General features: G+C 40.8%; 2 protein-coding genes across 2 annotated transcripts; both read left to right on the top strand.

Annotated features, from left to right (window-relative positions):
• Positions 1–6,822: 6,822 nt before the first annotated feature.
• LOC310930216 (E3 ubiquitin/ISG15 ligase TRIM25-like) lies at positions 6,823–8,490 on the top strand (the record flags this gene model as incomplete). Its single annotated transcript, XM_083893131.1, has 1 exon — positions 6,823–8,490. One exon carries the CDS (start codon positions 6,823–6,825, stop codon positions 8,488–8,490), a length of 1,668 nt encoding a protein of 555 aa, XP_083749257.1.
• A 1,118-nt stretch (positions 8,491–9,608) lies between these two features.
• On the top strand, positions 9,609–19,888 carry cfdp1 (craniofacial development protein 1). The gene is made up of 7 exons (XM_083894090.1): positions 9,609–9,706; positions 10,877–11,003; positions 11,102–11,339; positions 11,859–11,953; positions 14,321–14,461; positions 18,046–18,204; positions 19,050–19,888. The coding sequence occupies exons 1-7, from the start codon at positions 9,637–9,639 to the stop codon at positions 19,138–19,140; spliced, it is 921 nt and encodes a 306-aa protein (XP_083750216.1). The 5' UTR covers positions 9,609–9,636; the 3' UTR covers positions 19,141–19,888.
• Positions 19,889–24,288: the final 4,400 nt, after the last annotated feature.

A 24,288-nucleotide genomic window follows, 5' to 3' on the forward strand; every position in this document is an offset into this window, starting at 1 on the left:
GGTTGTGGAGGTCAATTGAGGTGTCCAATGGATCCCATTTTTCTTGAATAACTCAATCGCCACACCGACTATGCTAACTGGATCTCAGAAGTAAAATTCTTACAAAGAGTTTAATGGGATGCTGGTGAAGTGTAGAGTAAGACATCAACACCAAACGTTTCCGTCCATCCAGAGTAGGTGAGTAGGGGGCCGGTCAAGTGAAAGGAAGTCCTACTTTTCGAGAGGAAGACATCGAAATAATGATATTCTTGATGATATTTGACCTCATTCCAAATTAAAAGTGTCTGTTTTCATATGGAATGTCATGCAGTTTACAATTTAAGATATTTTGATGCGAAATTAATCTTTTAATAAAACAAATTTAAAAAAATGGGAATGGCTCCATCGTTCCCTGTGACCCTCAGAGCAGTCAGTAATGGATAAATGAATCTTTATTTCTTTTTTAGACCAGAATAATCTCCTCCCCCTGCCCTCACATCAAGCTGAGGTTTTCCATTAAGTCAATCTTAAGGACTCAAAGAAGGTCTCCTCATGTGGCTCCTAAATCTGATGCTAAAATGCTAACTCGCGCAGCCATCGCTGCATCCGTGTGATTATTTTTGTCGTGACTCACACGGAAGCATCAGCAGCTTCCCTTTGATTCCCTGCTGGTCTAGAAGCAAGGCTTACTGAAAAAGACTATACCACTCACCTATGCACATCATTAGCATTTAGAGAGGTTGGGATCATCCCGGGTATCCACACACAAACAAAAAATACTTTTTCCGTCCAATAGAGAGGCTTGAAGAATCTCACAGTGGTACGCCAAAGCAGGACACAGAGGGGAAAAAAACAGCGTATATTTCGGATTAAAATGCTATTCCTAGTGGACGATGACACTAAAGCGGTTTCCTCGCACTGTGACAGGAGGCCAGATCAGGACTGAGTATTGTACACCAGCCTCAGTCCTGTCCATAATCTTCTAAGCTAACCTCTTTTGGAAATGGAATTACAACAAGAGAAGTATATATATAATATATGTATACATCCTGTCCAGTCCATATGTATCTTTACTCTCTCTCAGCGGTCAGGATTTCACCTGCTGATATCAAACACTACAGTTACAAAGGGATAGTTTTTGAGGTGTTGGTTCAAGTGGCGCCGACGAAATAGTGACGTTGCTGTGCTGAGAGCCAACCTGGAGATACAGAGGTGTATTGTCACTGAAAACCTGGCAGGGGACTCGAATAAAAACTGCTTTTAACGACTTTCTACGTGATCTAAAATCTGCTTTTCTTTCAGTTTGTAAACTGCTGCACCAAAGTCCGTAGAGAAAACCTTCAGTTTTTCCTTTTGGCAGAGAAGCCTGATGATAATGACATTTGAATGATCACATCTGTAATTTAACAACTTTGATGACAGGGGTCCTTTTAAGCTAACAGTCATCAGTGCAAACGCACCTAAACATCAAGTCACTTTACTTGGTTATTCGATAGCAGAACTAGGCCTCGTTGGCCTCGTTGTCCCCCCCCCGCGCTAATCATAATTTGTGCAAATTACACTTAATCACTCGTCATTTAGGTCATCTTCAAATGGAGCCGCACATCTGCCGTCTAAACACATCGCACTGTGACATAGCAATTATGTGTTATTTGGGAGGAGACGGCATAATGGCTGCCGCTCTTTGTGAGAACATCTCTCTGTGCTTCTTTTGATGATCTTTTGCCGTCTTGTATTCTGCCAGTGTTCACCCGTGACTCTCCAACAAGCACGTTTGATTGTTGGAACTGTTTTAAGACAAACAAACTTTTGTTAATCTAAAACACACGTGTTGAAAATTCAGCGAGATGGAAAAAAAATGTTTTGGTTTTGCTGGTTTACAGCAGACGGTCACCCTCAGCATCTCTGGAGCAGCTCCACTATGTGTTTGGACTATTATGAATCCTTAAGTGGTTTTCACCTTTTAACCCTCTTTCTCTTTTCTTTTTTTTCCCCTTTTTTCCCCCCCCATTGTTGGTTATGTTTTTTTCCTGGATCAATCAGGATGCGTCACGACCACTAATTTAGCTCTTTAATCTAACAAGCATTTTCTTTGAAGGTGACTCATATGCTCACACAACACACACATACATATACACACACACACACACACACACACACACACACACACACACACACACACACACACACACACACACACACACACACACACACACACACACACACACACACACACACACACACACACACACGGTGTTCTGTATACGGTCATCGATGTGATCTGTGTTTCACATTCAAGATTTTTCCATATTCGTTCGAACAGTGTCTGTGGCGTAGCAAGCTGTCTCTGTCTAATTTGACAGCACCCCCTGCTGTTCAGAGGAAATATGTCTGCAGAGTCGATGCAGAGATTCAGATCCTGGGAAAAATGAAGTAGTTCATGGTATGCAGTACACATAGTCCATTATAATCATTACTGTTGTCTGTTCCTATTGGATGTTTTATGTATGTATGTATGTATACATATATATATACACATATATATATATATACATAGCAATGTCACTATATGTATATGTATGTATGTATGTATATATGTATGTGTATATGTGTGTATATATATATATATATATATATATATATATATATATATATATATATATGTGTGTGTGTGTATATATATACACACACACACACACATATATTCTGATTTGTTTACTCTGTTTACTACACACTACACAATTTTCTCGAAAAAAGACATCAAAATAATTTTGATATTTCACATAATTTCTAAATAAAAGTGTTTGTTTTTGATATGGAATGATGAATAGTTCACAATATAAATAAATAAACAAACATACAGAAATAACTATTCAGTTGATGTTAAAGAAAAACTATTGAATGAGAAGCTGTGGTTTAAATAAAGTAATATCAATGTCCGCATTAACACTCCAGTCTGCTAGGTGGCGCAAATGTCTCTTTACGTTGCCTGTTTATCGCCACTGAAAAAGTAGAGGTAGAAAGCCGGAGAATACATCCATGTGGAAAGCGTTTGGGAGGACGACTGTTCTCCCGAGCTGAAGAAAACAACACTTCGCTTCAGGTCCAACGACCCAGTTAACTCCCCACTGCAGGTAAACACATGGACGGACACTTCTTGCCTTGTTATGCTGAGTGTTTATAACCCAAACAGTTCTCCCGGTACAGTTACATTCAATTTTGTCGGCTAACTTTCTCCGCATTCGCTCATTTTCCCCCTCTTCTTAGCCATGTTCTTAGCACACACACATTCGCATTCCGTACACACTGACGTCATCGCGCACCTTCTGCTCTCTTAAAGGGATACACTCTTAACTCTCAGCTGATAAATAAATAAGTAATTCAGTAAATTTTTATCTGTTTATATGTTTATAAAATAAGGAAATGTTTAAGTCAAGTTTGATGTTGCCTTGCACAAAATAATATAAAAGGCGAAATTAGTGCATTCCTAAAAAAATATAAGAACCATAATCGGCAACATCCCCCGTTTCCCTTACCTCCTGATTTAAAATATTTCTATTGCAGCATAGCGCCACCTGGTGGACAACCCTTATACAACAGCAAAACAAACCATTAAAGGGCTTTCAAAAACACTCCTAATGATAGTCGTCGTGCCGGAAAAAACATGATGATGCAAAATTTCACTGAGCTCCCTGAACTTTCTTTAAAATATATTACATAACTATATAATTTATATACAATATATAAAACTATGTAATTTGTATCTTTGTATTTATAGCGTTGAAATGGCTGGAGTTCAGCTGCACACAGAAACCTTCTCTTGTTCCATCTGTTTGGAACTTCTGAAGGATCCGGTGGCTCTTAGCTGTGGACACAGCTTCTGTATCAACGGTATTAAAGACCACTGGAACACGGAGGAAGGGAAGATGATCTACAGCTGTCCTCAGTGTAGAGAGGCCTCCAAGAACCTCCAGGAGAACATCTGTCCTCTTCAAGACAAGGTGATGAAGATGTTCTGCTGCACTGATCAGCAGTGTATCTGTTATATCTGCTCTGTGGACGAACATAAAGACCACGACACAGTCACAGCTGCAGCAGAGAGGACGCAGAAGCAAAGACAGGTGGATCTGAGTCGAGAAGAAGTCCAGCAGAGACTCCAGGAGATAGCCGGAGACGTGAAGGTGCTTCAACAGAAGGAGGAGGCTCCCATTGTCTCTGCTGATAGAGCTATGGAGGAAACAGAGGAGACCTTGACTGAGATGATGTGTCTCCTGCAGAGGAGAAGCTCTGACATGAAGCAGCAGATCAGATCCAAGCTGGAAACCGAGGTGAGTCGAGTCAGAGACGCTGAGAAGAAGCTTCAGCAGGAGATGACTGAGCTGAAGAAGAGAGAAGCTGAACTGACACAGCTCTCACTCACACACGACCACAACCAGTTTCTCCTCAACTACAGCTCACTGTCAGAACTCAGTCCATCTACACACTCGTCCTCCATCAACGTCCATCCTCAGAGACACTTTGAGGACGTGACAGTGGCTGTGGTGAAGCGCAGAGATCTACTGCAGGGCGTCCTGACCGAGACGTGGACAAACGTCTCACTGGCTGTGACTGAAGTAGATGTTTTACTGACGGAACCAAAACCAAAGACCAGAGCTGAATTCTTCAGATATTCACAAGAAATCAAACTGGATCCAAACACAGCAAACACACAACTGTTTTTATCTGAGGGAAACAGGAAAGTGACATTAATGAAAGAAAAGCAGTCTTATTTTGATCACAGAGGCAGATTTACTTTTTATTCTCAGGTCCTCGGTAAAGAGTGTCTGACTGGACGTTGTTATTGGGAGGTGGAGTGCAGCAAAAGAGGAGGAGTTCGTGTAGCAGTGACGTACGAGAACATCAGCAGATCAGGGAGTTCACTTGATTGTGCATTTGGATTTAATGATAAATCATGGACTTTAGATTGTAACCAAAACCGTTGTCAGTTTGGTCACAACAGAATCTGGACTAAAGTCTCAGGTGGTTTGTCCTCCAGAGTAGGAGTTTACCTGGACCACAGTGCAGGTCTTCTGTCCTTCTACAGAGTCTCTGACAACATGACTCTGATCCACAGAGTCCAGACCACGTTCACTAGGCCTCTCTATGCTGGAGTCTGGCTTTATGATTTCTCTGGAACCACAGCTGAGTTCTGTAAACTCAAATAGACTCTTGGACTTTTAACTGAGATTAAATCTCTAACTTCTCTGCTGTCATCGCTCCGATCACCTGTCAATCAAGCGTGGTGGGCGGGCCCTTTGTTTGGTCGAAGTTTGAACAAATCAGTTTTTAGTTTTTTTTGTTAAGTATTTGGTTGTGAAGAATAATATTCCGATGAATGAGTTGCACAGAGACACAGTGTTAGAAATGCTGAGCAAGCAAAACCAATGTGGGCGATGAGCACACATGCTAACATGCTGCATACTTTACTTTTTTCTGCAGTTTTTGTGTAAAAACCATAATCACCAACATTGCCAAGCTACCTTAGCTCCTGATTAAAACATGATTCAGCATGTTATATATATATAAATATGGCATTCTGTTAGGCTTTAGGTTGTTATTTAAAAAGCCATAAATCCACTCATTTGTGGTTTGATGAAGATAATAATCATAAAGATAAGAATAATATAAAACTTTATTAGTCCTGCAGTGAGGACATTGACAACATGGACCTTAGTTTGTTTGATGTTTGTTTTATCGCCAATGCCTTTCTTCACAAACCTTTAATCACATTTAACATTTGAAAGAGCTCATGTTGGTGTTTTTCTGTGTGGAAATGCTGTCCCGATCATGATGATAATGAGGTGCTTTAAACAAACAAACATTGATGATTTTGATTGCTTTTTTTTTTTCCTGAATAAAAAAACAGCAACAAATAAATATCAACGTTTGTTTCTGTGCCTGAGTTTAAACAATAATAATAAAAATAATTATCATGAATTATTGTCCAATGTTTCTGGTTTGTTTAGATAATCTAAGTATTTTTTTAATTTGAGAGAAAAGAGAACACAAATAAACACAAAATAAATTGTATCAACCTGGAGAAGTTATTCCACACTTTTGCTTAATCGTGAATGAACTGTGATGTTTTTGAGTTTAATTTCACTCGGGCCTGATTATTATTACATTTTATATTTAAGTTATTAACTTTGTAAAATAACAGGGTTTATTGATAATGAACGAAGACGATGATTCTGTCAAGGTTTTCATCCTTGTCTTCCTCCCATCGTGGTAAACTCTGGTCTGACTGCTCTGTCCGCAGTTTGTTTGTTTGTGTGTGTATATATATATATATATATATATATATATATATATATATATATATATATATATATATATATCTTTGTATTTACAGCATTCTGTTGCAAAGCCTTATGCTTTAAGTTTTCATTAAAAATAGGCTCCACAAAGACAGAAGCCAGTCATAATTCCATTCATTCTACTTCAATCCATGTCGGAGTGGGAGTGATTTGAGAAAGATACTAATTTATAAAAAATACTTTTGTTATTCCCACAGTTTCAGAGACACTTGAGCCGTTTCCACCTGAAGACAGACATCGTGACTTTGGTGTTTGGGAGTTCACGACTGTAAAGACTTCTCAAAAGGGAGTGTCACTAAGAAGAGTTAACTTCACTCCATTTTCAGAGTGGGAGTGTTTCAGCCTGGTCCACACTGAGTGCACATTTCCTGGTTCCCTCCCCCTCACTTCTGCTGTTTGACAATGGGAGGAGGAGGAGCCCACTACTGCATCACATGTTGTTTTTGAGGAAGAGAAACTAAGACAGTCGTGGTGACAGAGCGGTGAAATGGCAGGAGTTCAGCTGCACAGAGAAACCTTCTCTTGTTCCATCTGTTTGGAACTTCTGAAGGATCCAGTGGCTCTTACCTGTGGACATAGCTTCTGTATGAATTGTATTAAAGACCACTGGAACACGGAGGATGTGAAGAGGATCTACAGCTGTCCTCAGTGTAGAGAGGCCTTCACACCGAGGCCTGAACTGAAGAAAAACACCATGTTAGCGGAGTTAGTGGAGGAGCTGAAGAAACCTGGACTCCACCCTACTCTGGCTGATCACTATGCTGGAGCTGAAGATGTGGCCTGTGATTTCTGCACTGGCAGAAAACTGAAAGCTCTCAAGTCCTGTTTGGTTTGTTTGGCCTCGTACTGTGAGGAACATCTCCAGCCTCATTATCAGTCACCTGCATTTAAGAAACACAAGCTGGTGGAGCCCTCCAAGAACCTCCAGGAGAACATCTGTCCTCGTCACGATGAGGTGATGAAGATGTTCTGCCGCACTGATCAGCAGTGTATCTGTTATCTCTGCTCTGTGGACGAACATAAAGACCACGACACAGTCACAGCTGCAGCAGAGAGGACGCAGAAGCAAAGACAGGTGGATCTGAGTCGAGAAGAAGTCCAGCAGAGACTCCAGGAGATAGACGGACACATGAAGGTGCTTCAACAGAAGGAGGAGGATCTCATCATCTCTGCTGATAGAGCTGTGGAGGACACAGGCGAGACCTTGACTGAGATGATGTGTCTCCTGCAGAGGAGAAGCTCTGAAGTGAAGCAGCAGATCAGATCCAAGCTGGAAACCGAGGTGAGTCGAGTCAGAGACGCTGAGAAGAAGCTTCAGCAGGAGATGACTGAGCTGAAGAAGAGAGAAGCTGAACTGACACAGCTCTCACTCACACACGACCACAACCAGTTTCTCCTCAACTACGGCTCACTGTCAGCGCTCAGTCCATCTACACACTCGTCCTCCATCAACGTCCATCCTCAGAGACACTTTGAGGACGTGACAGTGGCTGTGGTGAAGCTCAGAGATCTACTGCAGGGCGTCCTGACCGAGACGTGGACAAACATCTCACTGGCTGTGACTGAAGTAGATGTTTTACTGACGGAACCAAAACCAAAGACCAGAGCTGAATTCTTCAGATATTCACAGGAAATCAAACTGGATCCAAACACAGCAAACACACAACTGTTTTTATCTGAGGGAAACAGAAAAGTGACATTTATGGATGAAGATCAGTCTTATTCTCATCACACAGACAGATTCACTGATTGGTATCAGATCATGAGTAAAGAGTGTCTGACTGGACGTTGTTATTGGGAGGTGGAGTGGAGCGAAAGAGGAGGAGTTCGTGTAGCAGTGACGTACAAGAACATCAGCAGATCAGGGAGTTCACTTGATTGTGCATTTGGATTTAATGATAAATCATGGACTTTAGATTGTAACCAAAACCGTTGTGAGTTTGGTCACAACAGAATCTGGACTAAAGTCTCAGGTGGTTTGTCCTCCAGAGTAGGAGTTTACCTGGACCACAGTGCAGGTCTTCTGTCCTTCTACAGAGTCTCTGACATGACTCTGATCCACAGAATCCAGACCACGTTCACTCGGCCTCTCTATGCTGGAGTCTGGCTTTATGATTTCTCTGGAACCACAGCTGAGTTCTGTAAACTCAAATAGACTCCATTTCTTTCAGGAACCGTGACTTTAAACTCTGAGATTAAATCTCTAACTTCTCTGCTGTCATCACTCGGATCGCCTGTCAATTAAGCGTGGTGGGCGGGCCCTTTGTTTGGTCGTTTGACTGAATCTGATTTTTTTTGGGTTAGAATTTGGATGTGAGGAATAATTTTCAAAAGAATGAGTCACACAGAGACACAGCGTTAGAAATGCTGAGCGAGAAAAAACTGTGGGTGATTCGCTCATGTTAACATGCTACATAAACAAACCAGATTATTATTTTCTTTTATCTGTGTTTCATATTGAGGTGATTGTTTGCTTTTGGTTTTTCCACATTAAAAAAGCAACAAATAAAGCTCAATGTTTGTTTCTGTGCTTGAGTTTAAACTATTATAATAATAATGATGATGATTGTGAATTATTCTCCAATATTTCTGGTTTCTTTAGATGATCAAAGTATTTTTAATCTGAGAGAAAAGGGAACACAAACACAAAATAAGTTGTTAAATTAACCTGGAGAAGTTATTCCACACTTGTTAAATCATGAAAGAAATGTGATATTTTTGAGTTAAACGTAAATTGGTCAAATTTAATAAAGTTTTCAAGAAAGAAAGAAAAAATAATTTTTAATTTTACCGAAAAATAAACCCTTTTTACTTAAAAAATAGTCTTCATTGACTTGATTAAGCTCATTTTAATATTTATATATTTATATTTTAAATACATTTGAGAGATATTGAATCAAATTCTCGATCGGTTATCGGTGACAATGGTCTGATCTATAGCGGCCGATCTATTCAGTCTAATTCTATGCTGTGAGTGACGTCATACGCAGGCAACACGCCCCTTTTGAAGCAGCTGTTTTGAACCTTTAAGCGTTCCGTCGTCACAGGAAGCCACAACTGAACCCTCTTCCATAAAAACAGACCAAATAAAACAAAAGTCCTGTGTTTCATACATTTCTCACAACATTATTTCGCTCCCGTGACATCATTTAGGGAGCGGGGTTTTTTTTCGTGGTGAGGAGGAACGGAGGGACGTGTGTTGTTCGTGAGGGGAACGTTAGAGGAGCAGGACACACGTCGGGAGGAAACATATCGCAGTGGCACACGGTCGTTCTCCTCATCAACAGCTTTTCCCTCCACAATGATGAACTATTCAGATTACGACTCTGACGGTTATTCGTCTAATGAAGACGGAGACTACGTCCCATCAGGTGAGGACTGTCACTGCACGGGGTTCCCATCTGTACCGTGCTGTACTGTGGCGTGTTTCCGTTTAACGGCTCAATGTGACCCACCGGAACAGACATTACAGATACCTACATCCTTGTTGTTACTCGCATTACACATCAATCGATGAAAATTACACTTCTGTACGTATTTAGCTCAATATCGACAAGGCAGAATGAAAGTTCTGTTTGACACAGTCTGTAATACAACTCCATTTGAAGATATAACGAGATACAGACAATATTATTCCAGACATTAGAGTCATAATCGCAAAGCCTCTATTGTCATTGCATGGGAATACAACGAAATGAGTTGTGATCCTCAAATGATGTATGGAAAAGCAAAAAAAAAAAACACAAGGCCCACAAGACATTCAGTGATAATTTAAAAACTAAACATAACAGTGTTAACACTGTTTAAGTCATTTTAAAGTGCTTATGGTATGGCAACATAATTTTGTTTTATCTTAAATCCAGTTTAAGATTTATATAGCCTTGGTTTAACCATTAAAAAACTTAATTTAAATGTTTCTGTGTGTGATATGTAGAATTGGAATTATGAATGGTTGTAAAAGAGTTGTTCTGTGTAATGACAAAGCTTATTTGTGGAGTCAGGGAAGAAGTTGTGGATATTTTAAACGATTACAATGATTTTTCACAGTTGATTAATCTGGTGATTATTTTCTCATTCATCAGGTACTTGGTGCGTATGTCAGAAAATATATATAAAAAATGCAAATGATGATGTTATTGGATGTCTTGTTTTGTCCATAAACCAAAATGGTTTAGTTTTAATGATTTATTTGTTAAACGGAGCAAAGAAACCATGAAATATTCACTTTTTAGCAGCTGAAAAATTGGATTATTAAAATATTAGACAAGTAATTGAGTAATTGTAACTTGTAAGTATGTACACAAAAATAACATTTAAAAACACAACAACACAATTCTTGCACATAGATAATAAGCAGACAGCACTCAAACATATAGGTAAAACGTGTATGTGTAGAGAATGTCAGTTAATGGCAGTATGATGCTGAGACGTGTCTGCAGTATCACTGTTTACTCAGGAAATTAGTAGGCTCGTAAAAAATCTGTACTACACCCGGACACCCGATCTCTCCATCGTACTTACATCTGCTTCTTTCTCCTTAGATGACAACCTCAGTGAGGATGACATTAATGAGTGTGAAAAAGAAGACCCTCTCCATGAGGATGATGATGTGCCACGTCCTGATGACATCAGCACGGCAAAGAGGAAGAAAAAGGCCATCAGTATGAGGTGACAGACTCATTTGTGTTTTATTTCTAATGAAAGACAGTCATCTGATATGCTTTAATTATTTGGTGTTGCTAAAAAAAAAAAAAAAAAATCAACAGGAAGAGGAAGAAAGGCGTTCTGAAATTACAGACGGAAGACGGGGATGGAGTCGGATCTGAAACGGCGCAGCCTCCGCAGGAAGAGCTGGCGAAACCCGCTCAGGCTGTGCAGCAGGTGGATGACGTGAATCAGAAGAAGAAAGCCGATGACCTCTGGGCCAGTTTCCTGTCTGACGTTGGAACCAGACCCAAGCAGACTGAAGATGTCCCACAGTCCACGCAACGCTCCACGCAGCAGGTGAATGAATATCCACAAATGATGTGATTGAGAAGGTGGACGCATTCAAAATTTTTACACCAACCTTTTTACACCAATTTACACCAACACCACCAGACTCTGAAAGCTGAAATATAGTTGTTTTCGGTCTAACGGAATCATTAGAATCAGCTCATTAAAAAGATTAGTTCAGTACGTCCTGCATGATTGGAGAGCAGACTCCGTCTGACACAGTCACTTAACTAAAATGCGGCTGAACAGGTTGTGATTCGGCTCACGATCCCCGGCTCTCAACAGTGCTGTCGCTAAATACACCACACTCCTCTGTTGAATATTGAGATTTTAAACATTTCTTTGCTAAATGTTGGAGATTAAAACGTGTTTTCAGGATTTTTAAGTCTTTTTAACTTATCTACAGTTTCGACATTGTTCAATTTGATTCTTGTGTCGGACGTCTCAGGACAAAATATTGATATCAGGGCTGAATACCAAGTACTCTTGTATTTTCTTTTCTATTAATTAGCTTCTTTTCATTCTCAGGCTGAATCTGCTCCTTTGACCACACGGACAAAAGCACCAGAACCTGCTAAAGTCACCATCACTAAAGTTTTCGACTTCGCTGGAGAGGAAGTTAGGTATGTCTCTTCATCATTACAGACTTCAGGTGTAAAGGTTCAATCAATTTTTCTGATGATAAGAACAGAAACAGGGATCATTTTTGACTATTTACAAGAAAAAAAATCAAAGAAATTGAATTCATCTTCTTCCGCTCGGATAATTAAATCACTGAAAGACAGAATACGCATCTCGGCATAAATATGCTTGAATAAGTGGCTCTGTGTTATTAAATAAACATATAGTGTAATCACGGCATAAAATAAATAGAAGACAATTAAATCGTCAATCACAGTTTTTTTCACTGACACATAATTTATCAGCTAAATTAACTTGACTGATTACGACGGCTCTGCACGGCGCGAGTAACGCTGCCTCAGAAATGTTTACGTGCCCGTGGAATTCATTCAGAAGCCGAGTGTGATTGTGGTTATAATTCAGCAGCTTCATTATGCATGAAGCTGTGTGCTCTGTAATTACAACAGCGTGAGCTTAGTACGTGAATTGATAGTAGGAGCCGATCCCCTGAGCCAGAATATATGCTACTGGCTTTAATGTCTGTCATTTGTACATTAATTTTTCAGTGACGTTGGCTAAAGGCTAGCAAACACTACACTATTATCAGTCAGATCCCTCAGATGTCTATCTGAGGGAACCCCAGATAGACATCTGGGGTTCCCTCCAGAACCCCAGATGTCTATCTCCTGATTGTGTTTTGTTTTCTCGATTTTTTTTTATGGCTCCCTGCTCAGTTTCACCCTCTCCTGAGTTCAGGTTCAGGTTCAACTAATGAATATTTTAATTATGGAACGATCTGTTGATTATTTGCTGTATGAATGAGTCAGGGTTTCTCCTTTTTTTAAAAAAAAGGTTTTGTCCACAAAAATACACACATTTTATTCTCACAGAGAGGGGAAAAAAATAAACTGAAAGCAGTGTTGTCAGTCCTATGCATTACAGGTGGATCATTTCCTGTTTCAGGGTCCACTGTGTTGTTCTGCTATCTTTCCAGTATTAGAACGAACAAATAAGGGAGTTTTTTTTTAAATTTTATCCGATCTGAAAGCTGCCTTAGGTTTTCTGTCTTGTATGGGAATCATGATTCGGTTGCAATATGCAATGTCACCCCTAGATGTTGCTAAATCCTACATTCAAGGACTTAAGGAAGCTGACATCACACAAGCTGTGTGATGAAAATAGTTCTGTGTATGTATAGATTTAGGTATTTGATTACTACTTGGTTAATTGTTGCAGTCTTCGAAGCATTACCTCTGCATTACCTCTGCCGTGCCTTGTTGGACATTCAGTTAACATAAACAAGTCTTGACAGATGTGGACGTGAACTGCTATTTGACTGGTCGGCAGACTGTGCACCGCGACGAGGCTCGTAATTCTAAGTTTCTTTTTTTAACTCTGATATCTTGCCATAACTAAATGGTGTTCCTCATCTTGCAATGAGCTTGTGTTCTGTGTGTAATTATGGCTGCGTAATTAGCATATGTAACGGGGGGAAAAGCCTCGTGATGGATGCAAGTGGTCGTGGAGCCTGTGCGGCGCTGATGTTCCCACAGGATTTGGGGCGGTTTTTCCTTATTTAGTCCTCCTATCTAAGTCTACAGTGTGATTTCCCAGACAGATGTGTAGATTTGAACCTGCGCTCTGCGGGTTTTTATCAGCTTCTGTTCAATAACCAATTAATTATTTGTCTTTTAATGTCTTATTTTTTTAATTTATTATATATTTTAAGTGCAATGATACAGCTCTTTTATTTATTTATTCCGTTATAGATGTAAATAAAGCCCTGAGAGCCCTGAGAGATACCATCACAAGTGGACAGTGACGACAAGTATGAATATTCAGGTGAAATGTGACCTGGATGGGTCTCCTTTGAAAACTCGTGATCAGATCTCACTTCCCAACGTTGTATGTTAATAAATGTGTGGGAAAAAAAATCTGTTTTTAATCATTCTGTACAGATGTTTTGTGCATCGTTGTCTCTGAATCAGCCTAAGTGACAGTTGGAGAGATGAAGAATTAGGGAAAATTAGGGGCTTCATTAGGGAAAACTCACCGTAACCATGGTAACAGCTCCATGTCACGGGTCAAGTTTAGACAAGAAAATCTGGCCAACTTTTGTGGGCAAGTGTCAAATTTGCGTCCAGGTGTCCATGGTGATGGTGATCTGAGTTCAAATCTTATTTGAGTCCATTAGTCGTCAACTGTGCCAACCACAAGAAAAGGATGACGTTCTGATTTACTTCATTCATTATTTACAGACCAAAAGCTGGTGTCACCATAACATAATCGCTCTTTCAAGCTGCTTAAATGTGCCGAATCTTATCTGTCTACAGTTAAGCACCCTGTGTGTGTGTTTCCCTCTTTGCCAGGGTGCAAAAGGAGGTATCAGCAGACTCCAAAGAAGCTCAGATTTATCTGAAGAGCCAAAACGTCGATCAGGAGGAGAAAGAAGAAGAAGAGGAGGAGGAAGAAGATGAAGAGAAGAGCTCACCTGGTCAGCCTGGCACCAGGTACAACACTCTGACACAAAAACACTCACCCATTACCACAGCTTAGCAGCTGCACTGAGGCCAGTGTGTACACGTTTGTGTGTTTTCCCTTCATACAGTGCACGCTTCTTTGCCCACATATTCTTTATACCTTCTGTTGCCATGGCAACGAGTCATTTGGGATGTGTGGATCTTCCCTCCAGAACCCCAGACAGGAAACAGGAAATCAGCTGCCAACAGACAGGAAGTACAGTGCATCCACAAGCTATTTCCTATTTATCTCAATCCAGTGTGTACATGTGTGTGTGAGTGTCTGTGTGTGTGTGTGTCTCTTAGAGAGCGAGAGAGAAAACACAGAGCACAACAGGAAAGAGCCATCAGCACCACTCCCTCATTAACCTTTTACACACAGAGAGATAGAGCTTGTAAAGTTAGTTGTTTATTTGATGCAGATTGACTTGATAGTGCAACTGTTACGTAAACGTCACAGAAGCAGCTTTTATTTTGAAGGCTCCTGCCCTCCTGCTGTAGAACCTCTACCGATTTACTGTGTCTATATTTTATTTTATTTATGGATGGGACGAGACCACTCTTTGTTTAAAAAGCTATAAATTATTATTCCGATACAGTCATTTTAGACCATTTTTATGAACTGTGAAGCCGAGTCATTTCAAAGACGTAATTCTCCAACTGTGTAACAACTATTGTTATCCCAAAAAGAGGAAACATGACTCCGCTAAAATGCTTAAGCTGATTTTTATTTGCATTTTTACAATCTGTCCGATATCGATTTATGTGATTTTGACCAGTATCGGACCAATACCGTTTCCCATCCCTAATTACAATATAGTGAAATGGTGTCTCGAGATTTCTCCCAAATGTTAGCCTCACTGAAATAGACACTTTCTCATTCAAGCATGTATCACAAACAGGACAAATCAACTGAAGCCACTTGGGGTTTGATAGAAACAGATGAAAAGCCTCAGCTGTGGCTCTGAGTGGAAGCTCACTCTTTAAGTTCTCAGTCTATTCGTGGACTGGAAGGAAATCAGAGCCTGCACAATGGCATGGGTTCACACACACACACACAGCTGGCGTGGCTTGGTTCGGCTTCTAAAGGAAACGGCATGGACCAGGACATATTCAGATAAAAAAGAGGTGGACCTAAGATGTGTCTGACCGTGTAACATTTTTGCTGATGATGCAGTTGAGGTACTGACGGAGTCGGTGCTGATTTCAAAAACACAGACTGGCAAAACACAGACATGCACGCAATTAGGGAAAACATGGCTGTTGGCTTTTTGACTCTCCTGCACCAAAGTTCACAAAAAAAATCTGCATTTTATGTGATTTTTTTACTAATGTACACAGCAGTGGATTAACAACTACTGTGTAGAATGTTGTAAAATCACTAATTCAGCGAGTGGTTCACACAAACTTCAGTTTCAGTAGCGAAGATATTCCTGAAATTCAAATGTATTAGGTGAGCGTTTTGTTAAGTTGCATTTTTGTGGCGTCCCTGCTCGCAGCTATGTCTTCACTGAGGGGATGTTTGCAATGCCCCTGGCTGGTTTTCGGCACAGTGGAATCAGCGCTATGTGTCCAATCCTCATACAACCACACTTCAAAAAGCCTGAACTACCATTTTAAATAATTTAACTATTTAATTTAATTGCCCTTTTTTTTGGGATTTTGTGGTATTGCTACGTTTTCATCTTTTTGTTGCGAATTAGTTTGGAGGCGTTCGGCTCAGACTTTTGGCTGAAAACTAACATGTTCCCACTTTGGTGATGTGGTTTTCGGGCTTAACAACAAACTCATCCGTGATGGATGCTCACACCAGTCTCGTTCAGGAATTTACCGCCTCGAGATATATCTTATGAATAACAGTCAGTGACGTTAAAGCTCCGCTCGAGTGCTAGTTAACCACAGCAGAAGAAGCACAGTCGGGCGTCAATAAAAGAATGCCAGACCAACAACTGGGAAACTTGATGAAAATATGTTTCATCATGCTGTTATTTTTATTAAACCAATGAGGATAATGCAAAAATAATTGCCTTGTTAGACGTTAGAACAAATAATTGTGATCACACAATGAGATAATTGACAGAATCAAACTATGTGTCCTTGCAGCAGCGATAACATAATCTATACATAGTTTGGAATTTTTGCTCATCACTGGATGAGCAAAGCTCACATCAACATGCTGCAATTTAAGTGCATTAATGTGAGGTTGTCATGGCCGTGTGTGTAATTGTGGAACACCAAAATGACTGGTGTTTAAATGGTTCACAGTAATTAACAACGTCTGTATCCAGTCATGCAGCGGTAAATGAAAAGCTCAGTCTGCTGTGGCCTCCAGTGGGACATCATTATGCCTTCACGGAGATGATTTATAGGTTCGTCTTAAAGAGAAACTCTCCTCGTGCTGCCACCAGCACTTAACAACTCACTAAATTTGTGTATACGACACATTCCACGACCATAAAACAATCAGTGAGGTGTGAGGCCAGCGGTGATGCAGGGGTAAAAGTGTAGTGACGGACAAACTGTGATCGCAAAGAACATTAGATGATTGAAAAAAAAGGACGAGCACACAAGTTATTTTAATAATCAATTGGGCAGTAAGTAAAACATCTTCTTCATTTTCAGAAAAGTTTCTTTGCAAGACATTTGAGAATATCGTCTTTCCGGTATTTGGAAACCACAGATCGACATTATTCAACATTCACCATCTGTTGGACGAAACAAATAATCAATAAATTGATAAAAATAATAAAGTTATATGCAGCAGTAAATGCTGTGTATTGTAATGTTAAATTAAATTTCTTTGTCTCAGAATTACAACTGCCCATCACCCTATACCGGCCCAACATAGAATACCTTTTGTGTATTGTATATTGTGGAATTAGGATGTCTAGACTGAACGTACACCTTCCTACGACATCCGCAGGGAGTCGGCTCCCCGATACCTGCAGTAGACAAAGAGGTGTGAAAGCACGGCCTGGAAAGGCAGACTCCTTTCTCTGTTGGAGGAATGCGAAATGGGAGTTGCAGAGAATTTCCACAGCAGTATCTTTAGATTTTTTTCATTGTCTTTAAAGACAATGTGGTGTTGGATTAGCCATAATTGCACTGAGGAGACCTGTATATTGAGAGTAGGTATGGTAGAATAGCCAACAGCAAGGCTGTAATCGCAGTCCAGATGAGATGCACAAGTGTCATTCTCTGTCATATCACTTGATTTATATTTAGCTGGAAGGTTATTATTGAATTATTGAGCAATAATTCCAACAATGAGTCTTATCATGCCTTTAAAAAGCAAGTGACACTGAAGCGGACAGCTCACCGGTTCCTTATTGTTATGACATTTAAACGACTTCTCATTCAATCAATGTGCTGTATGAAAGGGCAGTGAGTCACTGATTAGCGCGTTACTGAATTTTGATGCGAAGAACAGGTTGTTATTAAATGGAATTGACTCGGGTCAAAAAAGAGAGTTGCTGCCGCGTGTCATGGGAATGTGCTACGGCACCTACAGCTCCTCACCTTAATTATGTGACACATAAAGGTTTCGCCCCCCCGCTCTCTTTTTTGTTTGGCAGTGCTAAGCGGCCCGTGGGCATGTCGAGCCTCCTGAATCGTATCGGGGGAAAGAAACAGAAGATGAGCACGCTGGAGAAGTCCAAGATGGACTGGGACGCTTTTAAGTCGGAGGAGGGCATCACAGAGGAGCTGGCCATTCACAACAGAGGCAAAGAAGGGTAAGAGAACCAGCGAGACTGTTTTCAGCTGTGCTAGCATCATTGCACAAGGGTTTTCTAATCATCCAATAGCCTTCTAACGCGATTAGCAAACACAATGTACCATTAGAACACTGGAGAGATGGTTGCTGGAAATGGGCCTCGATACACCTATGTACATATTCCATTAAAAACCAGACGTTTGCAGCTAGAATAGTCGTTTACCACATTAACAATGTATAGAGTGTATTTCTGATTCATTTAATGTTATATTCATTGAAAAAAAAGTGCTTTTCCTTAAAAAATAAGGACATTTCTAAGTGACCCCAAGCTTTTGAACGGTAGTGTATATATAAAGACTTTTGAATTTGCTCCATGAACCCTTCATTCAAACCTGGTCCTAAATTTAGGACCAGGTTTGGGTCTCATGATGACGACTGGTCCTAACAAAGGTCTGTGTTTGTACTAAGGAAGCTCCCAAAGAAGTAAAAAAAAAAAAAAGCATGTTCACAGTCACACAGGCTGTGATAGCATACTTGCACTGCACTCGCCTCAAACCAGAGAAGCATGGGGGCTAATTAAAAAACACTTAAACTCAACAGGGACTCGAGTCGTTAAACAAACACACACATGCAAGCAAACATACACATACAGACACACACACACCGCAGGAAAACAGTGTTCCCACTTCCTGTGCTGAAGTGGAAAAAGTAAGGTGGGGGGCGGGAAAATAATGTGAGTGTGAGAGAGCGAGATGAGCACACTGCCTCTATAGTCTTTGTCCCGCAGTTGTATTTTTTCAGCGTGCGTCTGTAGTTGTGATGATAAAGTAGCTCTGATGTTCCTCTCCCCGTCTTTGTGTTTAGGTATGTGGAGCGGAAGAATTTCTTGGAGCGAGTCGACCACCGCCAGTTTCAGTTAGAGAAGACAGTGCGACTGAACAACATGAAACGATGACAGAGACTGACAGCACGCGCACACACACACACACACACACACACACTGGAGCAGATGCCTGTATCTTCTGTTCTCTCTCTTTCTCTTTAATGACAGAGTTTCTGTTCTCTTTGCAAAGGCAGCTCAGGCTGCTGCTGCTGCCGCTGCGGCTTGAGTCTATTTCAGGATAAGGATATTAATAGGCTGAGTTTGTGTAATAGTTGGGTGTTGAGTGTTCCGTTTCCCCATCGTTTTGAGAACCAATTAGAATTTCCAATCTTCACTCCGAGGGCATTTGTGCAAAGTGAGGTCATGCCTGTTCTACTTCCTCTAATCGGGTGAGTGACTGTAACGACCAGGACCAGAGGCATCTTCTGTCTTGTTTTGTTTTTTTTGTTTGTAATTATAAAATCATGGTCATCAATATCAAATCTGAAAGGACAAGAGCACAAGCACAGACGAATCACACTCGACGCTGAAACCACTTTCTCAACTTTTGCGGCATGCAGCATTAGCAAAAACCTGCAGTAGATCCATAATGTTCGTCTCCAGCAGTTTTGGGAGTTTCCATGCATATGTACCTGATCCCACTTTCCATTCCAGTAGGGGGTGCTGCTGATGCAACAAGGCAGCTGCACATTATCGATGACGTCAAAGGGAAGAAAAAATAGCTAGCAATGCATGTATTCTTCCACTGTTGATTTTTCTACATGCGCCACCTACTGGAGGTGGAGGGTAAATTAAGGCCGTGCCGTACTTGAATTATGATTTGCATGTACGCTAAAAGTTGCGCTCTCACTTTTGGGCATCTTTGGTTTCCGTTCGTAACCAAATTGAGACAGCAGTTTGGGGTTCCATGCGTCACACTTTACATGCCAGTAGGTGGCGTTGATGGAGCAATAACGTTTTTTGTCAACTATTATTTAAATCGAACTTGAAAGATGCACAGTACGAATGGCATTTAGTAAAGAAAACACTTATCACTTATCAGTGTCATAAACGCCTGGATTCTTCCATCGCTGATTTGCAAGCAAACTAAGAGCATGCGCCATCTGCTGGACGGGAAGGGTTTGAATAGTTAAATATATTGCACACACCATACAGACTATCATACACATCTTGTCTATCGGAAACTGTGGTATTAGTTTAATAACTGTCATTCTAAATAAGACTCTATTCTATTGCAGAAGAAGAGGAAGTGATACCGCAGTGATACTTAATTTAAGAGTGAAAGTATTTTGGTTTGCCACATTTTTTTTATTCTTTTTTTAAATCCCACTGCACCCTCGCTCTGTGATCAAGAGATCTTTCTCAGATCTCTATTTCAGAAAGGTCACATTGATGCTGACCCTGTCCCTCTGCTGTTGTTGTGCCCAAACAGTGAAGGAGTGGGGAGAAGAGGGTTAATGCATATGAAGACAAGACGAGAGGGAAATTTTGATTTCTACTGCAGTCTTTTTTTTAAACGCTTTCTTTTCAGTTATGTAAATATTGATATCCATTAAACACGCTCTTTCTTTCAGTGTGTTGCGTGTTGTCCCTCTTTCCTTGTGTGCACAGGCACATTTAAAAGTATATTATTTACAACAAACTAGATGTGAAAAAAAAGAACAGCGTGTCAAGACTTTAATGGCATTAACCTGACAGGAGCTCATGTTCATACACAACACGGGATGATTGAAGTTGTCTGTGGGTGTTTGCTGCCATAATATTACTATTATTTTCAAGGTGGAGCCTTCACAGGACACAGAAAGTCCTACTCAATCCACTCTGTGAGGTCACCCAAGATGATGATGATGATGATGGAACCTGTCTGTCTGCTGCGATATGATGTCAGAGAGATTAACACGAGCTGAGAAATTAACAAACTGACTGTGTGTGCAGCCTCGCAGCCCCCCCCCCCCCCCCAGGCCATGTATTATTTACACCGTAGCTCGAGGGCTGATCATTTTAACATGAAGGTAGTACAGAGTAATTATTTATAGACGTGCGATACGCTAACGATTTGTAAATCGTAGCGTACACGTGCTCCGCTGCGGTGAGTTTCAGCGAACTCAATCATCCACGATAATCCCTTTAATGGGGAATATAAAACTGGGGTTGATTTAATGTATTATTTATTGTGGACACATCTGCGTTATATAAATATATATATATATACCCCAGAGACCCAGAAGTAGAAGAAAGGTCTTGAAGACAAAATAAGTCTTGTGTATTAAAGATGTGTAACAGCAAAAGCAGATGGACGTCAGGTCCCGAATGTGCTGATAGTGTTGCCGTAAAGGTTCAGGAGGCGTTCACCTGCTACTGCAGCACCAATGACAACTTCCTCACTCATCTTCTACCACTTTATCCTCCACATGCGGGTCACGAGGAGCGCTGGTCCTAATCCCCAAAATCTGCATGTTTTTGGACTGTGGGAGGAAACTGCAGAACGGGCCTTGGATCCTGGGTGTTCTTGCTGCTACACCAGCCATGTGGCCCTAAAAACTTCTTATGGAGCAAAAAAAGGAAAGAATATAAGAGTTTCAGGCTATTATTGCAATAAAACATGTCAAAGGAGCTCAGGACAGTGAGCCATCATTGTATGAAATTCAGCAATCATCTATTCTTCCAGTAATCCTGTCCGGTATGAATATAGTTTCTCTATACATCTATGCTACCAATGTCTTTTTATTGATGTAATATTTTTTTGCTTGTAGTGGTGTTTATGTGTGTGAAAATGAGATAGAGAAGATTAGATGTTCCTGTACCTTCCACCAGCGAGCGATAAATAAAACACGCGTTGAACGTCACTGCCATTATTTTTCAATAATAAGAGATTCTAAATGAACATCATTTATTGAACGTCCATCCATTCTGCCCCAAGAACAAACACACAGACTATCCTATCTCCTTACTCCCCCATATAATTTTCATAGAAATTTAGTTATTTTACTGTCCAGGGTGTACCCCGCCTATCGCCCTATGTCAGCTGAGATTGGCACAGCAACTCCTTGCAACCCATTATGTGGAGGTAAAAGCGGCAGAAAATGGATGATTTGATTTGCTGGAATTCAATAAAGAACCAACAAATATTCATACAAACTGGGACCAACCTGCAGCAGCTGCATTTACTCCCAACCTCACACAGGGAAACAGCTGGACTCTGCAACACCATTCTCCCTCTGCTGACTGTCCATTTCCCGTCCATTTGTGGTTGCACACAATAGGGGGAAATTTAAATGAGGGCCGAAAGTTTCATTCGCAACACTGAAAGCGCTGCAAGTGGAGAAAACAATCTAAGGGGGGTGAGTTTGTCGAGTCTATCAGTCTCTTTAAGTCTGTCTGTCATTTTTCATTGATTTTTTTCCAAATGGAGGCACCAGAAAAAAAACAGCTGAGTTGGCTAAACGCCGGTACATACTGCACAAGAACAAAGAAATGTGTTCTTATTGCTCTGGCAAGAACAAGAATAAAGTTAGTTCTGGCCAGGACAGTTCATACTTCATGAGAAACTCAAGCGCAGAACTCATAGGGAATGACCTCCACATAAGGAATGGCCTCCTCACAGGGAATGACCTCCTCATAGGGAATTACCTCCTCATAGGGAATGACCTCATAAGGAATGACCTCCACATAGGGAATGACCTCCTCATAAGGAATGACCTCCTCATAGGGAATGACCTCCTCATAGGGAATGACCTCCTCATAGGGAATGACCTCATAAGGAATGACCTCCACATAGGGAATGACCTCCTCATAAGGAATGACCTCCTCATAGGGAATGACCTCCTCATAGGGAATGACCTCATAAGGAATGACCTCCACATAGGGAATGACCTCCTCATAAGGAATGGCATCCTCACAGGGAATGACCTCCTCATAGGGAATGACCTCCTTGTAGGGAATGACCTCCTCATAGGAATGACCTCCTCATAGGGAATTACCTCCTCGTAGGGAATGACCTCCTCATAGGGAATGACCTCCTCGTAGGGAATGACCTCCTCATAGGGAATGACCTCCTCGTAGGGAATGACCTCCTCACAGGGAATGACCTCCTCATAGGGAATGACCTCCTTGTAGGGAATGATCTCCTCACAGGGAATGACCTCCTCATAGGGAATGATCTCCTTGTAGGGAATGACCTCCTCATAGGAATGACCTCCTCATAGGGAATGACCTCCTTGTAGGGAATGACCTCCTCATAGGGAATGACCTCCTTTTAAGGAATGACCCCCTCATAGGGAACGACCTCCTCATAAGGAATGACCTCCTCGTAGGGAATGACTTCCTCATAGGGAATGACCTCCTCATAGGAATGACCTCCTCATAGGGAATGACCTCCTCATAGGAATGACCTCCTCATAAGGAATGACCTTATGAGGAGGTCACCTTATTTGCAGGTGTCAAATTGCAGAAATCTCAAGGGTTCAAAACAGGAATTTGTTTTCCCACGTCCATTTTTTATCAACTGTCCATGGATAGCAGTGAAGCTCCTACCCACCTAATGTTCTGGGAATATTACCTGAAGGTTCCCCTCTAGGTTCTCCTGTGGTTTATATGGAAATATTTTCCAAACCTTAGTCTTTGGTTGCAAATTTTTTTTTTATGTCAGAACCTTCATCCAACCTTTGTTTGAATGTTCTCTTTTGGTTCCCAAATTGTGTTCTTGGAACGTTACCTGAAGGTTCCCCTCTAGGTTCTACTGTGGTTTGTACGGAAAGATTTTCCAAACCTTAGTTTTTGGTTGCACATGTTGGTTCTTTGTCAGAACCTTCATACAACCTTTGTCTGAACGTTCTCTTTTGGTTCCCAAAACGTTCCTGTAACCACTTTTGTCAATTCTTTACTTCTTTGCAGGCCACAGAACCTCAGAGATGACACAATGCTTTGACTTTAGCTGTAGTTTTTACACATTTAACACACAAACACACACACACACACACACACACACACACACACCCTTTAAAGCAGGGGTCTCAAACTATCAGCCCGGCAATCAATGTCCTGCGGTCGTACACTCATTTTGAAATAATTAAATTCAACATTTAATGATATACAAGCCTGTCTAGTGTTTTAATTACAATTGTCTACCTGTATATTTTGATTGAACTCTGTTTTATTTCTGTCTGTTTACAGATTAATTTTGGGTCATCAATGGGGTTTTACTTTGAAATGGTGTGCGAT

This window comes from Microchirus variegatus (genome assembly GCF_963457635.1).
Source record: "Microchirus variegatus genome assembly, chromosome: 8".
Taxonomy (NCBI): domain Eukaryota; kingdom Metazoa; phylum Chordata; class Actinopteri; order Pleuronectiformes; family Soleidae; genus Microchirus; species Microchirus variegatus.